Below are 22,612 nucleotides of genomic sequence, written 5' to 3'. Positions count from 1 at the left end.
GAACGTGGGAAAATGGTATGTCAGCCTTTAATATGAGTGGGTTTGTCAGGAGTAATGAAGTCTTAATGAAATTGCCAAAAATCTTTGAGAGAACACCTGGTGATGTGTACTGTTTTAGTCCTATTGCCCAAGAAAAGTTGTAGAAAGGAGTGAAACAAAGATTCACTAGACTGGTCCAAAAATGTGGGGTTGTACTATGAAGAGAGATTGATTGGATTCTAGAGTTTAGAAGGATGAGAGATCTCTTCAAAATTGACCAAATCTTAAAGGGCATGACAGACAAGGTACAGGGAGAATTTTTCTTATTACTGATGTATCCAGAAGCAATGGCACAGACAGAGAATACAGGATAGTCAGTCAATTTAAGATGGAAAGGATGAGAAATCTCTTCATTTGGATATCTATAAAAGCTTTTGCAGTCAATTTTTATGTTCCCTGCCAGTTTTCTTTCATAATCTGTTTTCCCTTTCCTAATTAAGCCCTTTGTCCTCCTCTGCTGGACTCTGAATTTCTCCCAGTCCTCTGGTAGGCTGCTTTTTCTGGCTAATTTGTATTCTTCATCTTTTGTTTTGATACTATCCTTGATTTCCCTTGTTATCCACGGATGCACTACCTTCCCTGATTTATTCTTTTGCCAAACTGGGATAAACAATTGTTGTAGTTCATCCATGCGGTCTTTAAATGCCTTCCATTGTATATCCACCGTCAACCCTTTAAGAATTAATTGCCAGTCTATCTTGGCCAATTCACGTCTCATACCCTCAAAGTTACCTTTTTTTAAGTTCAGAACCCTTGCTTCTGAATTAATTATGTCACTCTCCATCCTAATGAAGAACTCAACCATATTATGGTCACTCTTCCCCAAGGGGCCACGGACAACAAGAGTGCTAACTAACCCTTCCTCATTACTCAATACCCAGTCTAGAATAGCCTGCTCTCTCGTTGGTTCCTCTACATCTTGGTTTAGAAAACTATCCCGCATACATTCCAAGAAATCCTTCACCCAATCTATATGTAGATTGAAGTCGCCCATTATAACTGTTTTACCTTTGTTGCACGCATTTCTAATTTCCTGTTTGATGCCACCCCCAACTCCACTACTACTGTTAGGTGGCCTGTACACAACTCTCACAAGCGTTTTCTGCCCCTTAGTGTTTCGCAGCTCTACCCATATCGATTCCACATCCTCCAAGCTAATGTCCTTCCTTTCTATTGCGTTAATCTCATCTCTGACCAGCAACGCTACCCCACCTCCTTTTGCTTTCTGTCTATCCCTCCTGATGTGCCAACAATTCTCAAGACCGTAACATCATCTGGTATAAAACAGCGACACATAGAGCAGCAAGCCCATGAACTATCCTAACCTTTCATTCTTTCTGCCACTTGTGAACAGTAGCTGCAATATGTATAATCTACAAAAAGAACCAGTTACTGCCAAGGATACATCTCCAAGAAAAGGGACAGCAGGCATATAGGAACACCACATGCATGTTCTACTCCCAAGTTGGATACTATTCCGATTTGGAAATATATCGTTGGTCGTTCATTATTAGTGGGTCTAAACTCTGGAAACTCCTGCTCTATAGCACTGGCAATAGCTTCACGGGAAGAACTTAACAGTTCAAGAACGTGGCTCAACTCAATGCCCTGAAGCATAATTAAGGATAGGCACTAAATGCAGGACTGCCAATGATGCCCAGATCCTGACAATCGGTATACAGTTCCATTTTATCCTGGTAAGTTTCAATGACAGTTTTATCAGGAACAACGTGGCATGTTAGTATATATCTCCTGATTTATATATGTGACTACATCAGTATTTATTGTGCTTTTATCTATTCCTTTATCTCATTTATTTTTTCTAAGTTTATGCCCTCGCTGCTGGTGTGCACAGAATCAGTAATGTGTGTAATATTGTAAGCTACCTTGAAATACCAGTTGGGGGGGGTTTTCATTTATTTTGTAGGTGTAATGTGTTCCATGAGCAAATTAATAGTTAAAAATAACCTGGCAATATGCCTTGGTTGCATTAATAATGAGTACCTTTTTAATCAGTTTGAAATTTAACTTGAGCTATTGATTGTATTAATTGATAGTTACCCCATCTGCAACAATAACAAATTATGTGCAATAACTGTTATCAAACTGACATATTCATTCTTTCTCAAACGTAACAGGTGGAAATGTTTCTTCTGGGATATTCCTTGCAAGTGACTATCCAAGTATTCAGGCTCTACAAATTTGGAACAGACGAGTTTATCACCTATTATCCCGATGATCACAAGGATGAATGGCCCATGGTTACCCTAATAACAGAGGATGACAGACATTATAATATACCAATGAAAGACGACCAAGTGACTATTTTATAAAGTGAATTTTATGGGATGGATGTAATTGGCAATACATATCTGGAATTTTAAAAATCCAATTGTGCTTTTTTGGAAAAGAGTTGCAGCTGTGATGCATGACTTTAATCTTAAAAAATGCTCAGGTTAAAATCAAAGGTTGAGTAAATGATATGTAGGCAAGAAGAATAAATCTGCTGTTCCAGACTTTTTCTGGTGTTCTATTAATACTTTGTAAGTTGTTCCTTTGTACACAGAAACTGTCTTCATAAATAATACTTGGAAATTATATAAATAAACATGTATTATACATGTAAGTGTTGAGATGTATAATGATTTAATTTCCAAACTTCTGAGAACTTTATTGACTGAGGGGCTTGGCAGTCTGCTGAAAAATTATATTTAACCTTTTTGGTATGCTAAAATATCATTGCTCCATCAATTTCACATTTTTTTGGAGAGGCAAAAACAAAAGCCCATCAGGATTACGTCCAGGATTCCAGCCAGAGAAGCACTGATAGGCAATGCCGCTACCTTTGAGACAATCCATTACAAATGTGCAGGAGTCAGGCGGGTGTCATTCCTTCAAGGTGCATCCCCATGGTGGCCTGATATCAATGAGAAGCACCGACTGCCATGGAAATGCTAGAGGCTACAAGGGGCAACAGGGAGAGAGAACCTAGATTTACAGAAAGGGAAATTAAAGACACACAAGGGAGATAAACGTCAGGAGCAAGGTCTGCTCTGCTGGGAATGCAGAAGACACAACATGGCCTTCACAAGAATGGCCTCAAAGGAGTGGAGCTATGTTGCCAGAGGTTTCATGGCCTGTCACGGTGTATCAAGGTGAGTCACACACCAGTAAACCTACTGTTCTTTCCTACTTTTTTTCTATGTTTGTAAAGATTGATATGTTCGCCCGACCTCCCACAAATCATATCCACAAATCTGTCCACATTTAGTTCCAGCAACCTCCTACACAGGTAAAGCCCTGAAATGTGGATAGTGAAAAGGTATTAGATGTTTTTAATTTCAATTTAGGCTAAAACAGTGAGGAGTAAGAAGGTTCCCGTATCAGGACTCAAAGTTATGTGAAATCTTCCAAGTGTACTCTTCAGCACGTTTCATTGTGATTGGTGGGGTGGGAGATTGCAACCTTTACGCGTTTCAACGAATGCAATCAACCCGGTGTGCACAATCAAATAGAACAAGTTGTCCTCCAACTTTAGGCTGTGCACGCCATACGCAAGAAGATTGTGATTGGTACATTGCCTCTGTATCGATAACCACATATGTTATTACCATGCAAGCTGGCAATGACCCATTTCATCACTTTAAAGTATGTTCTGGGAGCAGCCTACAGTTCTCTTCTGGTTTTTCTTTCCCAGGCATCAAAGAGACGGCCCTTATTTCTGTCCTCGCTACAACATGAAGAACCAAAGATGCAGGAGAGAAGAGTGGAGTAAAAGGAGGAAGATGACAATGAAGAGTGTGTCATTGTTTCTGACACGACATTGAACATCCTTAGAGATTGGCACTGTGAGAGCTGAGCAAATAGGTTTGGGCTGCAGTCCTGCTTGAGGCATTGCGTATCTGGTGCTGGGACTCGCTCTAGGATAGGTCATTCTGCACATTCATTCCCTCCAGGCATGGATGAGGATTTTGATTAGGGTGCACCGAGAGATGGGGAACAAAGTGCAGGAGATGATGTGCAGTGTGGATGTGCCTATCTCCCGAGGGGTAACTTCTTCACACAAAGGGTGGTGACTGTATGAAACAAACTGCCAGAGGAGGAAGTTGAGTCGGACTATCCCAACATTTAAGAAACAGTTAGACAGGTACATGGATCAGACAGGTTTGGAGGGATATGGACCAAAAGCAGGCAGGTGGGACTAGTGTAACTGGGACACGTTGGCTGGTGGGCAAGTTGAGCCGAAGGGCCTGTTTCCACACTGAATCACTGAATATGTTGCTTAATACCATTTGTCATGGCTATCTTCTTATAATGAGTTGCTTTTGATGTTTTTGGAGATATACAGCATTATTTTCTAACAGCAAACCTTACCTGAGAAACTTGAGAAAAAATGTTGATGTCCCATTAGGTAATTTAAGATTAGGCATGCCTGATATGTGGAATCCATTTTACAGGATATTGCATCCAAAGACATTTTTGGTAATGCCTAACTTAAAACACATTTGTCTGTGCAATTCTTGACTTTATCTTGTGATCCATGGCGTGAACTTCTGAGACCTTTAAAAAGGTATTTAAATCAGTTGATTCAAAACTTATCAATTTAAGGGAATGGGTGAGCACTTGGCTGCAATGTCCACAAACAGATTGTTAAAATAATGCCCCTGAAGGGATGTACAGAATGTGATGGTATCAGGGCTTTATGTTGGATTTACAAGTGTCTGAGCAAGTTAGTCAAAACATGAAGATAAGGTTATGAAAGGAGCAATGGCAACACATTGTTCAAACAATAGTGTGTACCCTGAGAAGGCATTGATAACCAGCATTGTTAAATATATATGAAAGGTGGTAGCTTTAAGTAAAATAAATTGATTAGTTATTTGACACTTCGAGTGAAAAAAAATCGACTGATATTTCTCTAACCTTAAACATAAAATGACATGCATCTTTTCATAGACTAGATGTCAATATTATTAATACATGGCTGTGAATATAGTTGCTGGTTAGTTATCAGGAGATGAAAAGGTGAAAAATAAATGGTGCAAGCAATTTGTAAAGATGAAATAACATGGAAAAATTGTACTCAGCATATTGTAATCTGTATTTTCAGTTCAAGGTTAACACAACAAGGTTAACACAACAATTTGTATGAAATTATCTGCTGGAAAAGGGTTGCAGAAAGTCCTAGAGAAAAGAATAGGAACACTTTCTATGCAGTTAATCATTGGCTAAGGTAGATGCTATTATAATCTTGAACAGAACAAAATGAGTTGAAGCAATTGCCATTTTTGCATGTGGTGCTGTTAATTTTGTAAATAATTATACTTAATCAATATTATGACATTAATCATTTTAATAATCACTTTGAATTGATCTGCTTACATCGGGAAAAAATCTCTTCATTATAGGTGTCGCTCCCTACTGTTTATTTCCCAAATAATAAACATATTATTGGGAAAATTCTCCAAGTTGAGCAATGTGTGCGAGCCTTGTTATGATGTGTTTTTTATTGCCTTATCCCGTTTGCCCTATTCTGCTGCGTAGTGTAACCAAAATTTAAATCTTGAATCTTATTTTATAAAACATCAAACTGTTTCATATGGCACTATGCAAAAGTGATCAACATGGTTTTTTTTTTAATTGAATAGTCAACTGAAAAAGCACAAGATCATAAGCCCAAAATAATGGATTCAAATCAAATTAATACTGTGGAAAATACACATGATATATATATATATGGAAATAACAATATATTTGGTATATTAAAATTACACTTATATGTTAAACGGGGCACATTGGTACCTTAAATTAATGAAAACTTTGGAACATTTCGCTGCTTGAAGAGATTTAAAGCATGTTGTAGAGCTAGGCTATTAAAGAGAACAGGTCTTCACTCATTTACACAACATTCATAATTTTTACACAAAATTTAATCTAACTATTTAGTAACAATAATGCTGAGAATCACATCAAGATAATTTCAATTAATATTGTCAGGGGCCTCTTCAAGTTAAATAGAAGAATATTGTGACCATAAGTGTTTGAAACACTCAGTATAGCAATGATCACTGATGCACTAATTTAAAAAAAAATATAGGCTTTTACTTCCCTGACTAAAAACACTGCTCTTGCCAAGCCAGTTTGTGCCTTTCAGTAATGGGTGAACTGCTTACCAAATATTTTGGGTATTACTACAGATTTTGCCTGTATGTGCCTATTGCACACACTCACAAAACGCATTGATTTACTAAAGAGTGGCTGTGATTTGTTTTTCTCCTTAAGCAAATCTGCTGATATTTTGAAATTTCCACACCCAATCACATCATAGGGCACTTTGTGGCCATGTGCGGGAGTGTTAAATAAAAAGCAAAGCTCCTTAACAGTGCATTATTCTGTTAACCTTGTCCCTGAGAGCCAGCCATTATGGCTCTCAAAGAAATTTCCTTCAAAGGTAAATTAAAGGTTGTCACTTGTTCAATAGGTCTTAATAATAAACGATTTTCATCCTTATAACTTCTTGCTATATTTTTCACTGAAGCCATTGAAGTGTAGTAACAATTGGATTAAAATAATGACCGGCAGAATGAACTTCATTATTTAGAACAAAGGTCGATTATCTGAAGAAATTTAATGACTTTTCAAATGGCTTATCAAACTAGAATACTGATGAGTATATTTAAATCAAGGTTCCTTTAACTTCAAATGTACATGCAGAAAATGAAATGCCACTTAAACAGTGAAAAGTGAACAGTGAAACAGAGATTATTGTTCAGTCTGTGCTGGTGACACTCTTCCAGAGAACCCTACCAAGCACCCAGTTGCAACGTACGTGTCATCAATGTTTGTAAGAAATAGCTATTTTTCCACATGTAAACTATCTAATGAGCTGTAATGAATTAACGATTCCCTCTTTACAATATACAATGCTTTGAATCAGTTCATATATTTTAGTGTGAGTAACAAACTTGTGTACTTTGATGTTGTCAAATTTCACACCACTTTAAAAACATATATATTTCAAGTATTAATAACCTCGTACCTTTTTAGTATTATGAGTTTATGAAATTCAAGTAATGTCTGTTTTAGTATTAATTTCTCCACATTTAGCATTTTACTTGCATCACCATCCCACGCACATCATTATGCTCAAATTCTGTTATCAAACACTTTTTGGTATTAAAAAAATAATCTTGATATGTTTTAACCTTTTTCTAAATTGTGTACTTTGTGGTTTTGGTGACAAGCTCCACCTTGAACAGCAGCATTATGGCAGCAAATCCCACAGGCCACTAGAAATCTAACTGCAAACAAACATTTTAAAGAAGTAATACTTAAACAATTAAATAAAGTTAAATTCCCAAATATATACCCTTTGCATTTCAAAGATTTATGGAAAACAGGACAACAGGAGAGCAAACAAATGAAAGATGCTTTGGTTGCACATGTGTTGCTAATATCATGAGAGGCAAGGTGTCAGCCAAGCTAAAGGTGGAAGACATTCTGGATGTTTTCTTTAATATTTTCTTCCTCCATGTAATAGCAGAAATGGAACAGCACTGTACATTAGGAGATCCTTCCTTGCCTGCACCTGTCCGATAGTGCAAACAATACTGCAGTACAATTAGAAGTTGTCTTTGGCAATAGACACTTCTAGAAAAATAAAATGGAAGAGGGAGAATAAATGAAGGGCATAGTGTAGTACCAGAGTGATTGCCGCAGTGTGTAAATCCAGCTCACTCATCTTCATCCAATTCCACTACCTCAGACATTTCTTCAGGAACAACGTCATAATTCATTGCAGAGTCCTCCCCTTCAGCTGCTGCTGTATCCAGTGTTCTTTTCTTTTTCTGTGTGCCAATACAATTTTAGCATTACAGTCCATTTTCAACCATTGACCAATCCAACAATACATATCATTCTTTCAGTGCCATTTTTGAATATCTTGGTGTCTCTCCAATCGCATTCTGTTCCAAGATACAGGGCTGCAAAGAGGGCTGGCAAGCTGCTATATTGTTACACTGAAGATCAGAAAATCTCCACTTTAATCAGACAACATGAACCTGTGTGCTGCCCTCCATGGTACAGGACGCAGCAGTTGCATTGAACCATGCCTCTTTACTGGAGAATGGTGGTTTTTATGCATTGGCTAGATTTTGGCTTTCCATTATCTATTGCCAAAAAAGGGTATTTGCAGAATCTTTTCTCAGGGAGGAGGTGGTGTACATGTTGAGGTCTACAGTGGAATGTAAGAATCTGTCTTGCAATTTGGCTGGGGTCAAGGGGTTGGCACTGAAGTGGGTTGAGGACGTGAGAATCAGGCGTGCACTTGGGGATGCAAGAGTTAGCTCACACTTGCTGAGGTGTTGAAAGTTAGTCTTGCAACTTAGGTTAGATTTATAGTTGAGTTCATACTTTGGGCACAAAAAGTTGTTTTTTCAGTCCAATAGTGCAGATCAACTCGTCATTGGTTGGGTGCGACTGGTAGTCTTTCGAACATCGCTGAGGGCACGGTTCAGACTTGCAGTCGGGTTAGGAAAAAGGTGCGTCTCTCTATTGGAGGTGGAGGGAGGGGAAGATACAGAGACAATGATTAATTTCTGGGAAAATTAAAGTCATGTTCATGATTAGTTTGGGAGGACAAGGATCAACTTTGCAATCAGCTCAGGAGGGTCAGGATTGGGTTTGTGATCAGGGTTGAAACCCCAAGGCTCAGCAGTGATGGGGTTATTAAGAGCGAGTGAGTGTGTGTCCTACAGACTGAGGATTTACTTTCCATTGAGTCTATGACATGATCAAGCTGAGGGGAGTATAGGGGTTCTTGAAGGAATCGGGCTTGCATAATGGAAGAACACTCAACAGTGGGGATTTAGGTGGGACTGGGGAGGGTTGGATATCTATGGCTCTCTACTGGTTGGTGTGAGGATCATTCTTTGTGTGAGAGAAGTCAAGCTTGCATGCAGGTAATGCATACACTTCAGATTGGGGATAATAATGTTGGTCAAAGTCAATCTGAAGGGCAAGAGTTACTCGCAATTGGGTTGATCTTGTGCATGAAAGGCAAGATGTTAACCTCCATTACGCTCTCAATCCCCAAGTGGATAATTCCTTAAATGTGTTTGTTTTCTGTTCGGCTTGCAATTGCTCGTTCTACTCGCGAGTATTTAGAATGACAGAGCGGTGGAAACCAGAGCAGTAGGTCAGCGTGTGGAGGGATCGATGTGGGATAAGAAAGGATATGACAAGTAAGTCTGAAAGAAAGAATATGCAGGAGCAGGATAATAAACAAGGCGAGAGTGATGGGCAGAACTTTTAATCACTTCCATCTGTCTGCCCTCCACATCCTCCAACCTTATCGCTCCCAGTCCCGCACGGCCCGGTTTTACCTTCTCCCCATAATCCATAAACACACCTGCCCTGGCAGAACCATTGTTTCTGTCAGCTCCTGTCCCACTGAAATCATTTCCATGTACCTCAACTCCATACTATCCCCCTTTTCTAATCTCCCCCAATCTGTGTCCAAGATGCCTTCGTCTCTTTAATGACTTCTGTTTTCCGAGCTGCCTCATTTTTACTGTGGACATTCAGTCACTCTACACCTTCATCCCCCACCGAAGGCCTTAACGCCCTCTATTTCTTCTTCGATGGCAGAACCGGTCAATTTCCTTCCACTAACACTTCTCCGCTGGTCCTCACTCTTAACAACTTCTCCTTCGACTCCTCACACTTCCTCCAAATCAAAGGTACAGCTATGGGCACTAGCATGGGCCCCAGCTCTGCTTGCCTCCTTGTAGGATACTTCATTAACTTCACCACTAGTTTCCATCTGGCACTGAAATTCACTTGGATCACCTCCGACACATCCTTCCCATTTCTCCATCAGGGGAGTTAGAATATCAACTGAAGTCTATTATGAACCTCCAGTGGGACCCCCACCACTAGTTTCATCTTCCCATCTCTCCCCCTTTCCGCTTTCTGCAGAGACTGTTCCCTCCGCAACTCCCTGGTTAACTCATCCCTTCCCACCCAAACCACCCCCTCCCCAGGTACTTTCCTCTGCAACTGCAGGAGATGCAACACCTGTCCCTATACCTCCTCCCTTGACTCTGCTTAACCCAAAGGACTGTTGTGGTCTTTGGTCAGAGGTTCACTTGCACCACCTCCAACCTCATCTACTGTATCCATTGTTCAAGGTGTGGCATCGGCGAGACCAAATGCAGGCTGGGCAATCGTTTCGCTGAACACCGTCGCTCAGTCCACCTTGACCTCCCTGACCTCCTGGTTGCCAAACACTTTAATTCCCCTTCCCACACTGACCTTTCTGCCCTAGGTCTCCTCCATTGTCAGAGTGAGGCCAAGTGCAAATTGGAGGAACAGCATCTCATATTTCGCTTGGGCAGCTTACAACCCAGTGGTATGAATATTGATTCCTCCAACTTCAAGTAACCCTTGATTTCCCTCTCTATCCATCCCTCCCACACCACCCTAGTCATACCAGTTTCAAAGCCGTCTTGTTGAGCCTCATTGTACTCGTTCTCATCTGGGCCACAGCTAACAGTGGCCGGTTTCCTTTATCATCGTTACTTATGTGCATATCTTTCATTCATTTGGTCAATATCTCTCTATATCACAATCTCTACCTCTCATTTCCCTTTCCCCTAACTCTGTCTGAAGAAAGGTCTCGATCCGAAACATCACCTATTCCTTTTCCCCAGAGAATCCTGTCTGAGCTGCTGCGTTACTCCTGCTTTTTGTGTCTATCTTGTGTTTATTACAATACATAGATATGGGCAATGCGGATGATGATAGAGCTTGAATCAATGAATGAACTATGATGTTGTGGCAATTATGGGGCCTGATGGTGAGAGAGATATAACTGGTGGCTTAATAGTCAAGGGTTTCTATGTTTCAGTTGTGATTGAGAGGGAAGTAAGAGGTACAGCAGTTGCCTTACTAATTAGGGAGAATGTCACAGCTGCATTCAGAAGGCTCATCGGCTGAGGCAAATGGGTAGAGTTCATATTTCTGAGTTATAGTATTGGTCACTCTGGTGGGATTATACTCTAGGCCTCTTAAGAGCCCAAATATAAAAGCAACAGTTATCTTCATGCATGGCAAATTTCCTGGATATTGACCGAGACTTCCTTAGTACAAAAGGCTTACACGCAATGTTCCCTCTAGGTTTTGCAACAAAGAAAATTTATATGCACACAAAAGGATTCCGCGGATTTTGAAATTCGTGAGAGAAAAAAATGTCAAAATCGGCGGCCCGATCCGGAATCGGGGACAGCTGCAGCCCAGGGGCGCCGCATCCGGTCAGCGGGCGCCGCATCCGGTCAGCGGGCGCTGAATCCGTCCCCGTGCTTCACCCGGATGTGGGTCAGGGCCGCCCTCCTCAAAGATGGTGTCGCTGCTGGCAGGAATCCAGCGGTAAATGGACAGGACTGGACCTTGGAGAGGAGGGGGAGGGAGCTGGGGAGGGAAGGGATGGGGGAAAGGGAGAGTGGGGTGGAGAGGGACTGGGGAAAGGGAATGAGAGAGGGGGGAGAGGGGGAGGAGGGAGGGGGGGGGAGGGGGGAGAGAGGGAGGAGGAGGATGAGAGGAGAGAGGGGAGAGGGGCAGGAGAGGGGGGAGGAGGTTTGTTTCATTTGAAAATGTAAACATCAAGAGTCTGTATGTCATCATATACTCATATGACCTACAGACTCTTGTTTATTGAATGGAACAACAAACTGAACAAAGTAGTTAAATCGTCAAAGTATAGGATAAAATCTTAACTGAATACATAACCATAAATTGCATTCATATTTCTCCAAATATATCTGTATACTATATTTGTATGATATTAAAACATAGCAATACAGTTTTATTAGCCATGAGAGAGGCTATGGCAAAAATATCATGAAACAATTTCAGGTTTATATTTGCACAAGAATTCAGTACGCAGACACATTTGTAACAGTATAAAACATTGCACAACACAAGATTTCTGCGCACATGAACTATTAAAAATTAAAGGGAGCATTGCTTCCAAGGTGCAAAATTTGTTAGGTGTATCCAAGAGAGATTCCTGAAACAAAATGTGGATAGTTCAACTCAAAGTTGGTTCATAGTGGACCTTGTATTGGGAAATTAACCTGGCTAGGTGACTGGCATTTCAGTGGCAGAGCGTTTTGAGAAGAACAATCGCAACACCATTGGTTTTAACCAAATTTCGATACCATCTATTTTTCATTTGATAGTTAAATTGAACACCTTGAAGCCTTTTGCAAAAACTGTATTGAGACTATATCATCAGTGCCTGTTCTAGTTTCATGCACAGTGTCAAAAACAAAACAGCTACAAAATCGTGTATAGAATTATTTTTTACCTCTTGGCGATAAACATAACACGATGCTATTGCTACCATAGCCGATTCTCCTAAGAAACCAGCTAGAAGTGAACCAACCCCTAAGGAGGCTCCATGAACTCTGAGGAGAAACAGAAACACTTCTATAAGTTATTAGCACTGTTGCAAAATGATGACAATTCAGAAATATAATTGCTGTTACAAAACACAAAACTGTTTATAACATTAGGTACACAATTAATTTAATATTTTTGGTGAATGATAGCCTCTCTCTGGATGAGGAAATCAATTTGCGTATAGGAATGGCAGCAACCACCTTCGAGAGTCTAACCAAGCGAGCATGGACGAACAGGAAACTCACAATCAAGACCAAGATAAGTCTCTATAAACTCTCTATAAAACTCTAAAAAGCGTCATGAGCATATCACAGTACAGTGGTGAATCTTGGATGACTTAGAACATCAAGAATGGAAACAAAAATAATTTTAATTTCCGTTGTCTTCCGGTAGTTTCTTAGCAGAACAAAATCACTAATGAATCTGTTCTCCCTGATCAACATGCCTGGCATTCCTGCGATCCTCAAGCAGGAGCATTTCCGTTGGCTTGGACATGTACACAGGATGGAAAATGGACACAGGATGGAAAATGAACACATCACCAAATGTGCTATACTGGGAGGCCGCCAATGAACAGAGGGCAAGAGGAAGAACAAAGCTTCGCTACAAGGATACGACTTAAAGAGATACAACTAATTTTAACATTGACACTGACGACTGTGAAGTGGCTGCTGAGGACCAGGGGAAGTGGAGAAAGGACCTTCAGGCGGGTGTAAAAAACCACTACATATGAGGTGCTGCTCCTCCAATTTCTGGTGGTGCTCACTCTGGCCACGGAGGAGGCCCAGGACAGAAAGGTCGGATTCGGAATGGGAGGGGGAGTTGAAGTGCTGAGCCACAGGGAAATCAGGTGGTTAAAGCGGTGTTCGGCGAAACGATCGCCAAACCTACGCTTGGTCTCACCAATGTAGATCAGCTGACATCTAGATGCAATAGATGAGGTTGGAGGAGGTGCAGGTGAACCTCTGTCGCACCTGGAAAGACTGCTTGGGTCCTTGAATGGAGTCAAGGAGGGAAAGGTAAAGCGACAAGTGTAGCATCTCTTGCGGTTACAAGGGAAAGTGGCCGGGGAGGAGGTGGTGCGGGTGGGAATGGAAGAATTCACCAGGGAGTTAAGGAGGGAGCGGTCTTTGCGGAAAGCAGACGGGGGGGAGGGGGGGGGGAGATGAGAAGATGTGGCTAGTGGTGTGAAAGGTGAGGACTAGGGGTACTCTGCCCTTGTTACGAGTGGGAGGATGGGGAGAGAGTGTTACAGGGTATTGAAGAGACCCTGGTGAGAGCCTCATCTATAGTAGGGGAGGGGAACCCCCGTTCCCTGAAGAATGAGGCTTGTAGTCCAACCAGTTGCCATTGGTCGTGGGAATTTTTTTTAAAGAAACAACTGAAGGGAAAATAAAAGCCTTTGGCAAATATGGATTAAAGATATGCAGCAAACTTCTTAAAAGCAAATTTATGAGCAAATTCATTGAGTTTCTTGATGAAGTACCAAAGCCTAACCACAGGCACCTACACTTACCCATATATCAGGCAAATTAACTTTCAAAAGGAATTTAACAGAGTGATGCATAACATGTTATCCCATGAGTTTCAACTCTGCTAACAGCAAAAAGGATACAAGCTGCTAAGCAGTTTAAATCAATTGCGGTAAATATTATACTTTTGACTGAGATTTACAGTAACAGGCCCCAGGGTCTAGTTTCACAACTATGCCATTTCCATTACATATTAATAACTAGGTCTGCACAGCACAATCAGTTTCAGAGGGCTCAGAACTTGGAACTATAGTAAATGTTTACAGACAGACTAAATAAGTGGATGGAAATAGAACACACAGGTTGATAAAATAAATAGACTCATGACAGATTAAATTGAACACAAAAGTGAATAAGGGACAAACACAAAAATGTACACATATAAAAAGATGATCCTTAAACTGGAGTGTTTCCTGGGAACAAACATAACCCCTTTTGGAATAGGAGTACAGGACATTAATAACATAGTTAATTAAGGATGGCAGAATGCTCGGGACAAAACTATAGCTCACAATAGCATAAACAGCAAAAACCATAAGCATAGGCCACCCCAGGTTGCTCTCCCCTTTTCAAGCCTGCCCCCACAAAGTGGATAACCTCACATGTGATCTATACATTGGCCTCAATCTCTCAACACTATTTCTCCATAACCCTTAGTTCTTCAATCTGTCAAATAGTTATTCATCTCTGGCTTAAATGTATCTCTACCAACATCAGAGGCACCTAATTTCAGAGATTAACAACCCTCAGAATGAGGCGGTGAGGTGAAGTTGGAGCAATTTTTTTTTTAAATATCCAAGATAAAATCCATGCATTCCTCACCAATAAGGGGAACATTAGGACTGCGTACCACATTCCTTTTATCCGGACCCGGAAACCGAAAAGCTCCAAAAACCGGACATTTTTTTCATTGGAAACACCAAAGCTATACAAATTCAAGAGGACCTCCTCCCCGGATCTCTCAAAGTTTAATGAACATTTTAATAAAAACTTTAAAATCCCCTGCCTGGTATAAATTGGGTCGGCCTTAGCTCGCCGTGCAGTAAGCAACCGGCTGTGCCCGCCCAACACCCGGGGCGGCTAGACGTAGCCGCAGCCCCCAGCTCCAACTCTAGCCCTGGCTGCGTTGGGACGCCCGCAGCCCCAGCTCCGCGATCGGCGGGCCACAGCGCTCCGCACGGAGGCATTGCCCGCTCCCCGCTGGTATCCCAGCACTACTGCACGCGGAGCTGGGGCGGGCATCCCGGGCCGGCTGGATTTGGAACATTGCCCGGGGTCGGAACTCCCCGATGCCTCCCGCGACCAGGTAAGGGACTAAGAATTAAAGTTTCCCCCTTCACACCCCCCACCACATAAAATCCCTCCAAACTAACTGACTAACATTTAAGCAATGATTTACAATGATTCCCCGGTCTCTGGGGAGGAGGCAGCCGCTCCAGACTTTTCAAACCGCCCGCGCTACCTACCTAATCTATGCTAAAAATCTTCAATTCCGAAATCCGAAAAATTCCTAAATCCGAGAAGTGTCTGGTCCCAAGGCTTTCGGATAAAAGGTTGTGTACCTGTATATGATTTTACCGGGCTGTATGCAAAAACACTGCATTTCACTGTACAGTAGACAATAGGTGCAGTAGGCCATTCGGCTCTTCGAGCCAGCACTGCCATTCACTGTGATCATGGCTGATCATCCACCTAAGTACGTGACAATAAAGCATCATTGAATCATACAAACACATAGCTATCGATTCACTCCATCAACAATGGCTCACCGCCCAATTATTCAGTTACTGCCCATAAATAACTACAATATAGCCATAAATGCCTTTGCAGATCTAAATAAGAGAATCTTTCAGAATTTTTTGGGGGAAGCTGCCAATAATTTATTGGTTGGTTAAAGTATTAAAAGATATCTAGGTTAGTGACAAGGTACCTTTGCCTCTTGAGCAAAGATCTGTAAATCGCAATCACTGCATGAGAGATTTTTCTAATTTGCATTTGTGGTGGCTCACAGCCAAAGCTCAATGTAACAATCTAAGTCTGCCTTTGGACTACTAAGTCTGCCTTTGCCAATTTTAAGAACAACTCAACAAATCTCAAATTAAAACAAAAACATATCAAAATTAGACACTGGAAATAGTCAGCTTGAGAAATGGTAATGCTCATAAGAAAAATGAATATGAATGTGGACCTTGATCACATCTTTCCCAACGTAATCAGCAGATGAATTTCACCCTTTATCGATCACAGGTTTAACAACTGTGACTAAGGGTGTGCACTTTGATAATGACTTGCTTGTTTCATCAAGTAATGTACAAACACAGATTAGCAACAGTAATAGGCCATTAAGACAGTCAATCCTGCTCTGCCTTTCACAAATTGATCTAAATGTAGCCAGAACTCTACTCTTCCCTACACGGTAACTTTGCTGTCTTGCCCATTAAGTGCGTACCTATTTCATTCTGTAAAAGTATTCAAAGAAATATTCCCCCACCCTTGAGCAATAAATTTCATTAACCACAGATTTCTGAGAAAAAACATTAGAGAATCAAGTATTTTATGGTCATGTACCAAAACGGAACAATGACATTCTAAATTGCAGCAGCAAACAGCTTTCTAAACACAGTACTCAATAGATAATATAACACACAAACTAAAAAAATCCAGTAAATTAAAAATATAGTGCAAAACATAACCCAAGTCCAGAGTGCAACCAAGGCAGTTGATAGTTTGGAGTTTAATTGGAATTCGCAGTGTTCAATCGCCTGATGGCCAGATGGCAAGACCAGCAGGCCATGGCCTGCAGAGGGAAGTCACTGAGTTGGCCCCTGCTTGTTCTCTGCGGACCACAGAATGGGAGAGGAGGATAGAGGGAGCCAGCGATGGTGGACACAAATGCAGGGGCCAGTAAGAGAGTGAACCGAGGTCTTGGCTTCAGCCAAGGTGAAGGTGGTCTGGCAGAGAGAGGTACAATGGTTTGCTGGACAATATAGATGGAAGTGGAGGATGGATGCCCTGCAGCAGCCTGAATTGGCCTGGATTGGGTTTTCAATCGATTTCTATGCATTTGTAACCCTTCACAATTTAGCTTCCTACCTACTTTTGTGTCATCAGCAAAATTAGCGACCATACCTTTGATGCCTTTGTTGAAGTCAATTATTTATGTTGCAAAATGTCTTCATGACTTCTTGCCAACAGAAATGGACACAATTATGTCTTTCCTCTACATCCGGTGGTCAACTAATCTTCTATTCATACCAAAATGTTATCGCCTGCACTATGAGCTTTTATTTTCTGAAAGAACCTTTGGTGTGGTCCTTTATCAAATGTCGTGAGGAAATCAAAGTATAGCACATCCACCATATCCTCTTTACCTACAACACATGTTACTTCCGTTTGTAAACTACCCACATGGAATACAAGGTTCTTTTCCTCCAGTTTTCAAGTGGTCTTGCTCTGGTGAAGGAAGAGGACCAGGACAGAACATTCAGTATGGTAATGGGAGGGAGAGTTAAAGCGGTTAGCAACCAGGACATCGAGCAGGCCTCGGCGGACCGAACGTAAGTGTTCAGCGAAATGGTTGCCGAGTGTACGCTTGGTCTCGCTGATTTGAAGCAACAACCTAATGGTATGAACTAAGGGGTTAGAAGGGAGAGATAACTCAGCCATGATTGAATGGCTGAGTAGGCTAGATGGGGTGAATGGCCTAATTCTGCCCCAATCACTTGTGACATTATGAACATTGAATTCTCAAATCTTAGGTAACTATCCTACAAAATAACATTTTTTTCCCGCCCCTCCATTCCCTGTACCCTATGGGGACCAGCATTCATTTCCCCAACCTATATTCCTTCCTCTGGATTCACAATTCACATCTCTTCTATCCGTGTATCACACTTTTGTTTCGTCATATCTGGCCTTTATCTAACTGCCTTTCTGTTGACTGGATAGCATAGAACAAAAACCTTTTCACTGTACCTCTGTACACACGACAATAAACTAAACTAACCATCTGCCCCTCACCCCCCCCCACCCCCTCATCTGTATCCACCCATAAAATGCCATAATTTGTTCTGCCCCACCTTTCTTCCAGCCCCCCCCCAACTCCCACCACAGTCAGTCTGAAGAACGGTCCCAACCTGAAACATCACCTATCCATGTTCTCCAGAGATGCTGCCTGACCTACTGAGTTACTCAAGCACTTGGTCTCTTCTTCCTCATTGTATCATATTTTTCTTGAAACCAAAGCACTTGCACAGTACCACATCTCATGCATTGATCTGGTGTAGGATCTGAAGGCATGACTTGACTGAGAAAAGAGGTAGCACTACCACCTGAGATACTGATGATGGGCAATTAACTAAAAGGCAGCAGGTGGAATTCACTGCCAGATATGAAACATAGAAAATAGGTGAAGGAGGAGGCCATTCAGCCCTTCGAGCCAGCACCACCATTCATTGTGATCATGGCTGATCGTCCCCAATCAATAACCTGTGCCTGCCTTCGCACCATATCCCTTGATTCCACTAGACCCTAGAGCTCTGTCTAACGCCCTCTTAAATCCATCCAGTGATCTGGCCTCCACTGCCCTCTGTGGCAGCGAATTCCACAAATTCACAATTCTCTGGGTGAAAAAGTTTTTTCTCACCTCAGTCTTAAATGGCCTCCCCTTTATTCTAAGACTGTGGCCCCTGGTTCTGGACTCGCCCAACATTGGGAACATTTTTCCTGCATCTAGCTTGTCCAGTCCTTTTATAATTTTATATGTTTCTAAAAGATCCCTCCTCATCCTTCTAAACTCCAGTGAATACAAGCCTAGCCTTTTCAATCTTTCCTTATATGCCAGTCCAGCCATCCCAGGGATCAATCTCATAAACCTACGCTGCACTGCCTCAATCACAAGGATGTCCTTCCTCATATTAGGAGACAAAAACTGTACACAATACTCCAGATGTGGTCTCACCAGAGCCCTATACAACTGCAGAAGAAATACAACTGTGGAAGATGTTGCATTTTGTTAAATAAACATGAATAATATGACTAGGTAAAAGATTGGTGCTGAAAAAGAGTGGGGTGCCTGGTGCAATTAAATAAGCCATGACTGACATTACACATGTCACATGTACAAGTTTAGCAGACAATTTCCTATTCATCACTACATCAATGTCCATTTACGAATTGCCAGAACTGATACTGACCCCATATAAGGCAGCACAATCAGACTTGTAATGAGAAGCACTATCCTTAGGATTGAACTGGGTGCCAGCACAAACGTCTTCTTCAAGGTCATCAGCCAGCCAGTTAGGTGCGCTCGTACAGTCACTGTACAAGAAAGAATGAGTGTTAATGACACAATGTGATGCACATCATTTTTAAAATTTCACTTTAGTTTCATGCAGTCAAAAATAAAATCTATTTCTGCAACACATTTAGAGGCTTGGATCAATGCTGGTGTATTCAAAACATAGAATAAATGTTACAATCAAAATAAAGTGATGTGTACTGCTCTTCTTAGATAGGCCATATGTATTGTAGGATTATGGGATTAAGAAACTGAAAACCTTTTGCAGAGAATAGGCAGTGATAAAAAATCCCACTGTTTCTGATTGCTGAGAAATAGGAGAGGGAGAGCATGGGCAATGGGAAGAGAAAGAGAGTGCAGATATAAGTGCTGTGTCCCACAAAATTCTTAATTATACACTTTTGTAGAATGATTTATTCCAATTAATATCTTCTGTTCTTCCTGTAGTCACTGAAAATTCATCAGTAAACTGGGTATGATTGCTTTGGGGCAAATCCCACACAAATTACAGTATAAAATTAGATAGTGACACAGAGTTTTGTGTGACAGCATGTTTTCACAGACAAACATTGCAATCAAAAGGAGCTTCCACATTAGAGTCAGAGCACTTAAGCACAAAGTCTCCGGAAAGCCATGTGCTTCTTCCAATACATACATGTTTTGTTATCCATCAAGGACCTCTACTTGAATGAGTCCACGATGTATTATATACAATTTTATACAGCTACAATGTTTTGTACTGGAATGAACAAAGGATGTATTCAAGAGAGTTAGATGTAGCTCTTCGGACCAACGGAATCAAGGGATATGGGGAGGAAGCAGGAACGGGGTACTGATTTTGGATGAGCAGCTATGAACAGCTAATTGCCCCCGTTCAGAAAAAGGCCAGCTCCCCGTATAAAGTAATTGACATCATACCCCCTCAAAGTATACAGTTAATGGCAAGACCCATAAGAGTATTCATGTACACAAGGATCCTGTGGTCCAAGTCTACAGCTTCCTGCAAGTGGCAACACAAGTAGAGTCATGAAGTTATGTTGCAGCTTTATAAAACTGGTTAGGCCTCATTTGGAATATTGTTTACAATCTGGACACACCATTACAAAAATATGAAGGTGTTGGAGAGAGTGCAAAATGGTTTATCTGGATGCTGCCTGGATTATAAAGAGTTTGGCAAAACTGGGAATGAGGGGAGTGTCTGAGGTTGAGGGGAAACCTTATAACATGATGTAAAATTATGAGAGATGTAGAAAGTGTGGACAGTCAGAACTTTTTTCCCCAGTGTGGAAATGTCAGGGCATTGCTTTAAAGTGAGAGTAATAAGGTTTAAAGGAAATGTACAGGGCAGGTTTTTGTTTTAAACAGAGAGTGGTGGGTATGCGCTACTGGGGTTGTAGTGTAAGCAAAAACTATAGTGACATCTACAGATGTTTATATAGGCATATAGTTATGCAGGGAATGAAGCAAAACGGTTCAAATGCAGGCAGAGGAAATTAGTTTAACATGGCATCATGTTCGGAACAGACATCTTAGACTGAGAGGCCTGTTCCTGTGTAGTACAGTTTTCCATCGTTCGCTTGTGTGTCAGACGATGTAGTTCGCTGTTGGCTTCTGTCGTCATCCAACATGTTGACAGAATTGTCGCTCGACGTGTCAGAGTGCATCGCGTCGTCATTACCAAGGATCACCATGAGGAGGCTTCTGTCATGATCCCCGATCTGCTGCACATTCTTATCAACTCTCCCCAGATTTTCATCTCACCAACAAGAAGGGCAATATGCACTGGCCAATTATCTCACCAACCTGCACGTCCTTGGAATGTGGGAGGAAACTGGAGCAACTGGGGGAAACGTACATGTTCACAGGAAGACACAAAGTGCTAGAGTAACTCAGTGGATCAGAGAGCACCTCTGGAACATTTCTGGTTGAAACCCTTATTCAGGTTCACAGGAATATGCAAACTCAACACATCAACACCCAACTGAGCCACGAGCTAAAGTCACAAGGACTGTCATCTTTGAAATTGGTTTCTCCACCTAAAAATAGTTAAAACTTAACCATCTTTGTTTCTCATGGGGATTGCTGGGACTTCTTTGACATTTCATCATCTTTTGACTTTCTATACCTCTTCATAAATGGAATTCTGAATGAACTTTCAGGATCGATGAGTTGTATGAGTACAGGGAGTTATTTAAATTTTCATTGTAACTTCCTCTTACAAAACTTGATCACTCGTGTGGAAGCAGTTTAAAGTCAATTAGGCCAGGATAGAAAGGGAAGTTTGGTGACCATATTTTACACTGTACAGCCTTCACTGTTGTTAAATTAAGGCACACATTTGAACCAATAAATGCTTTTAGAAACACACACATAGCAAAACAGGTGCAGGAGTAGGCCATTCGGCTATTCGAGCCAGCACCACCATTCAATATGATCATGGTCGATCATCTAAAATCAGTACCCCGTTCCTGCTATTTCCCCATATCCCTCGATTCCTTTAGACATAAGAGCTAAATCTAACTCTTGAAATCTAACTCTCTTTTGTTGAGATTTCAGCAAAAAAAGGTGGCAGTTAGGATATCTCTTAGTCAATTAATAACAACAGCTCTTGAATGTTGAGTCATTACCTTAAAAAAACAAAAGCTTCATACCTGGGAAAGGGAAGAAAGAAAAGATTCGCAGTGGAATCACGCAGAGCTCAGCAAAAGCAAAATTCACACCTATCAGGTTAACCAGAATTTTCTCCGACAGATGTGGAGTCCAGAACACTACAAAGCACAACTGTGAAAATAGGAGAAATTTAAGTTAGAAACCAGCACAATTCAGGTAAACAGTTGAACACTGATGTCTGACTACAAAATAGTCAATCGATTCAGAACCACAGCTTGAACTGCTGGGTTACAGTCAAAGATGTCAACGTCACTCTTAAGATATTACACGGTGCAGAACATTCTTCAGAAGGTAGTACTATTCTGGCTATGATATTCAGATACACACCCAGTGGTGCAGGGTCATGATAAATCCAGAGATTGACTGTTTTGACATTCAATTAAAAAAATATGCTTTTAGCTATAGGAACTATACAAGATCACATTTGCAAAGTCAGAAACACAAGCAAGATATCGAGTTCATCCTTATAACTTTGAAAGATTCTAAAAAGTGAGCAATAAACAAAGCTCTGGAGGATCTCAGTGGGTCACGCAGCATATGTGGGGGGTATGGACAGACGATGTTTCAGGTTGAGACCTTTCAGATGATCAGGCTGGATTGTCCATACCCT

At 41.3% G+C, this 22,612-nt stretch overlaps 2 protein-coding genes across 4 annotated transcripts in view; one reads left to right on the top strand and one right to left on the bottom strand.

The window, feature by feature from the left end:
- LOC129711266 (ubiquitin thioesterase otulin-like) overlaps nucleotides 1-2,665 on the top strand; it is a 36,351-nt gene extending 33,686 nt beyond the window's left edge. For all 3 annotated transcript variants that reach the window (XM_055658799.1, XM_055658792.1, XM_055658810.1), the window contains one exon: nucleotides 2,178-2,665. In XM_055658799.1, coding sequence (XP_055514774.1) covers nucleotides 2,178-2,372 — 195 coding nt within the window. In that variant the 3' untranslated portion in view covers nucleotides 2,373-2,665. The remainder of the gene's footprint in view (nucleotides 1-2,177) is intronic.
- Nucleotides 2,666-5,606: 2,941 nt separating this feature from the next.
- The window catches only part of LOC129711278 (progressive ankylosis protein homolog B-like), a 101,265-nt gene continuing 84,259 nt past the window's right edge, over nucleotides 5,607-22,612 (bottom strand). The window contains exons 9-12 of the mRNA XM_055658823.1: nucleotides 21,984-22,113; nucleotides 19,229-19,352; nucleotides 12,407-12,506; nucleotides 5,607-7,886 (exon numbers count right to left, since the gene is read on the bottom strand). Of these exons, the coding sequence (XP_055514798.1) occupies nucleotides 7,773-7,886; nucleotides 12,407-12,506; nucleotides 19,229-19,352; nucleotides 21,984-22,113 (468 nt within the window). The 3' untranslated portion in view covers nucleotides 5,607-7,772. The remainder of the gene's footprint in view (nucleotides 7,887-12,406; nucleotides 12,507-19,228; nucleotides 19,353-21,983; nucleotides 22,114-22,612) is intronic.

The sequence above is a fragment of the Leucoraja erinacea genome, chromosome 2 (assembly GCF_028641065.1).
Source record: "Leucoraja erinacea ecotype New England chromosome 2, Leri_hhj_1, whole genome shotgun sequence".
Taxonomy (NCBI): Eukaryota; Metazoa; Chordata; class Chondrichthyes; order Rajiformes; family Rajidae; genus Leucoraja; species Leucoraja erinaceus.
The sequence above is the reverse complement of the archived record's forward strand: the minus strand, read 5'-3'. Positions and strand labels throughout refer to the sequence as shown.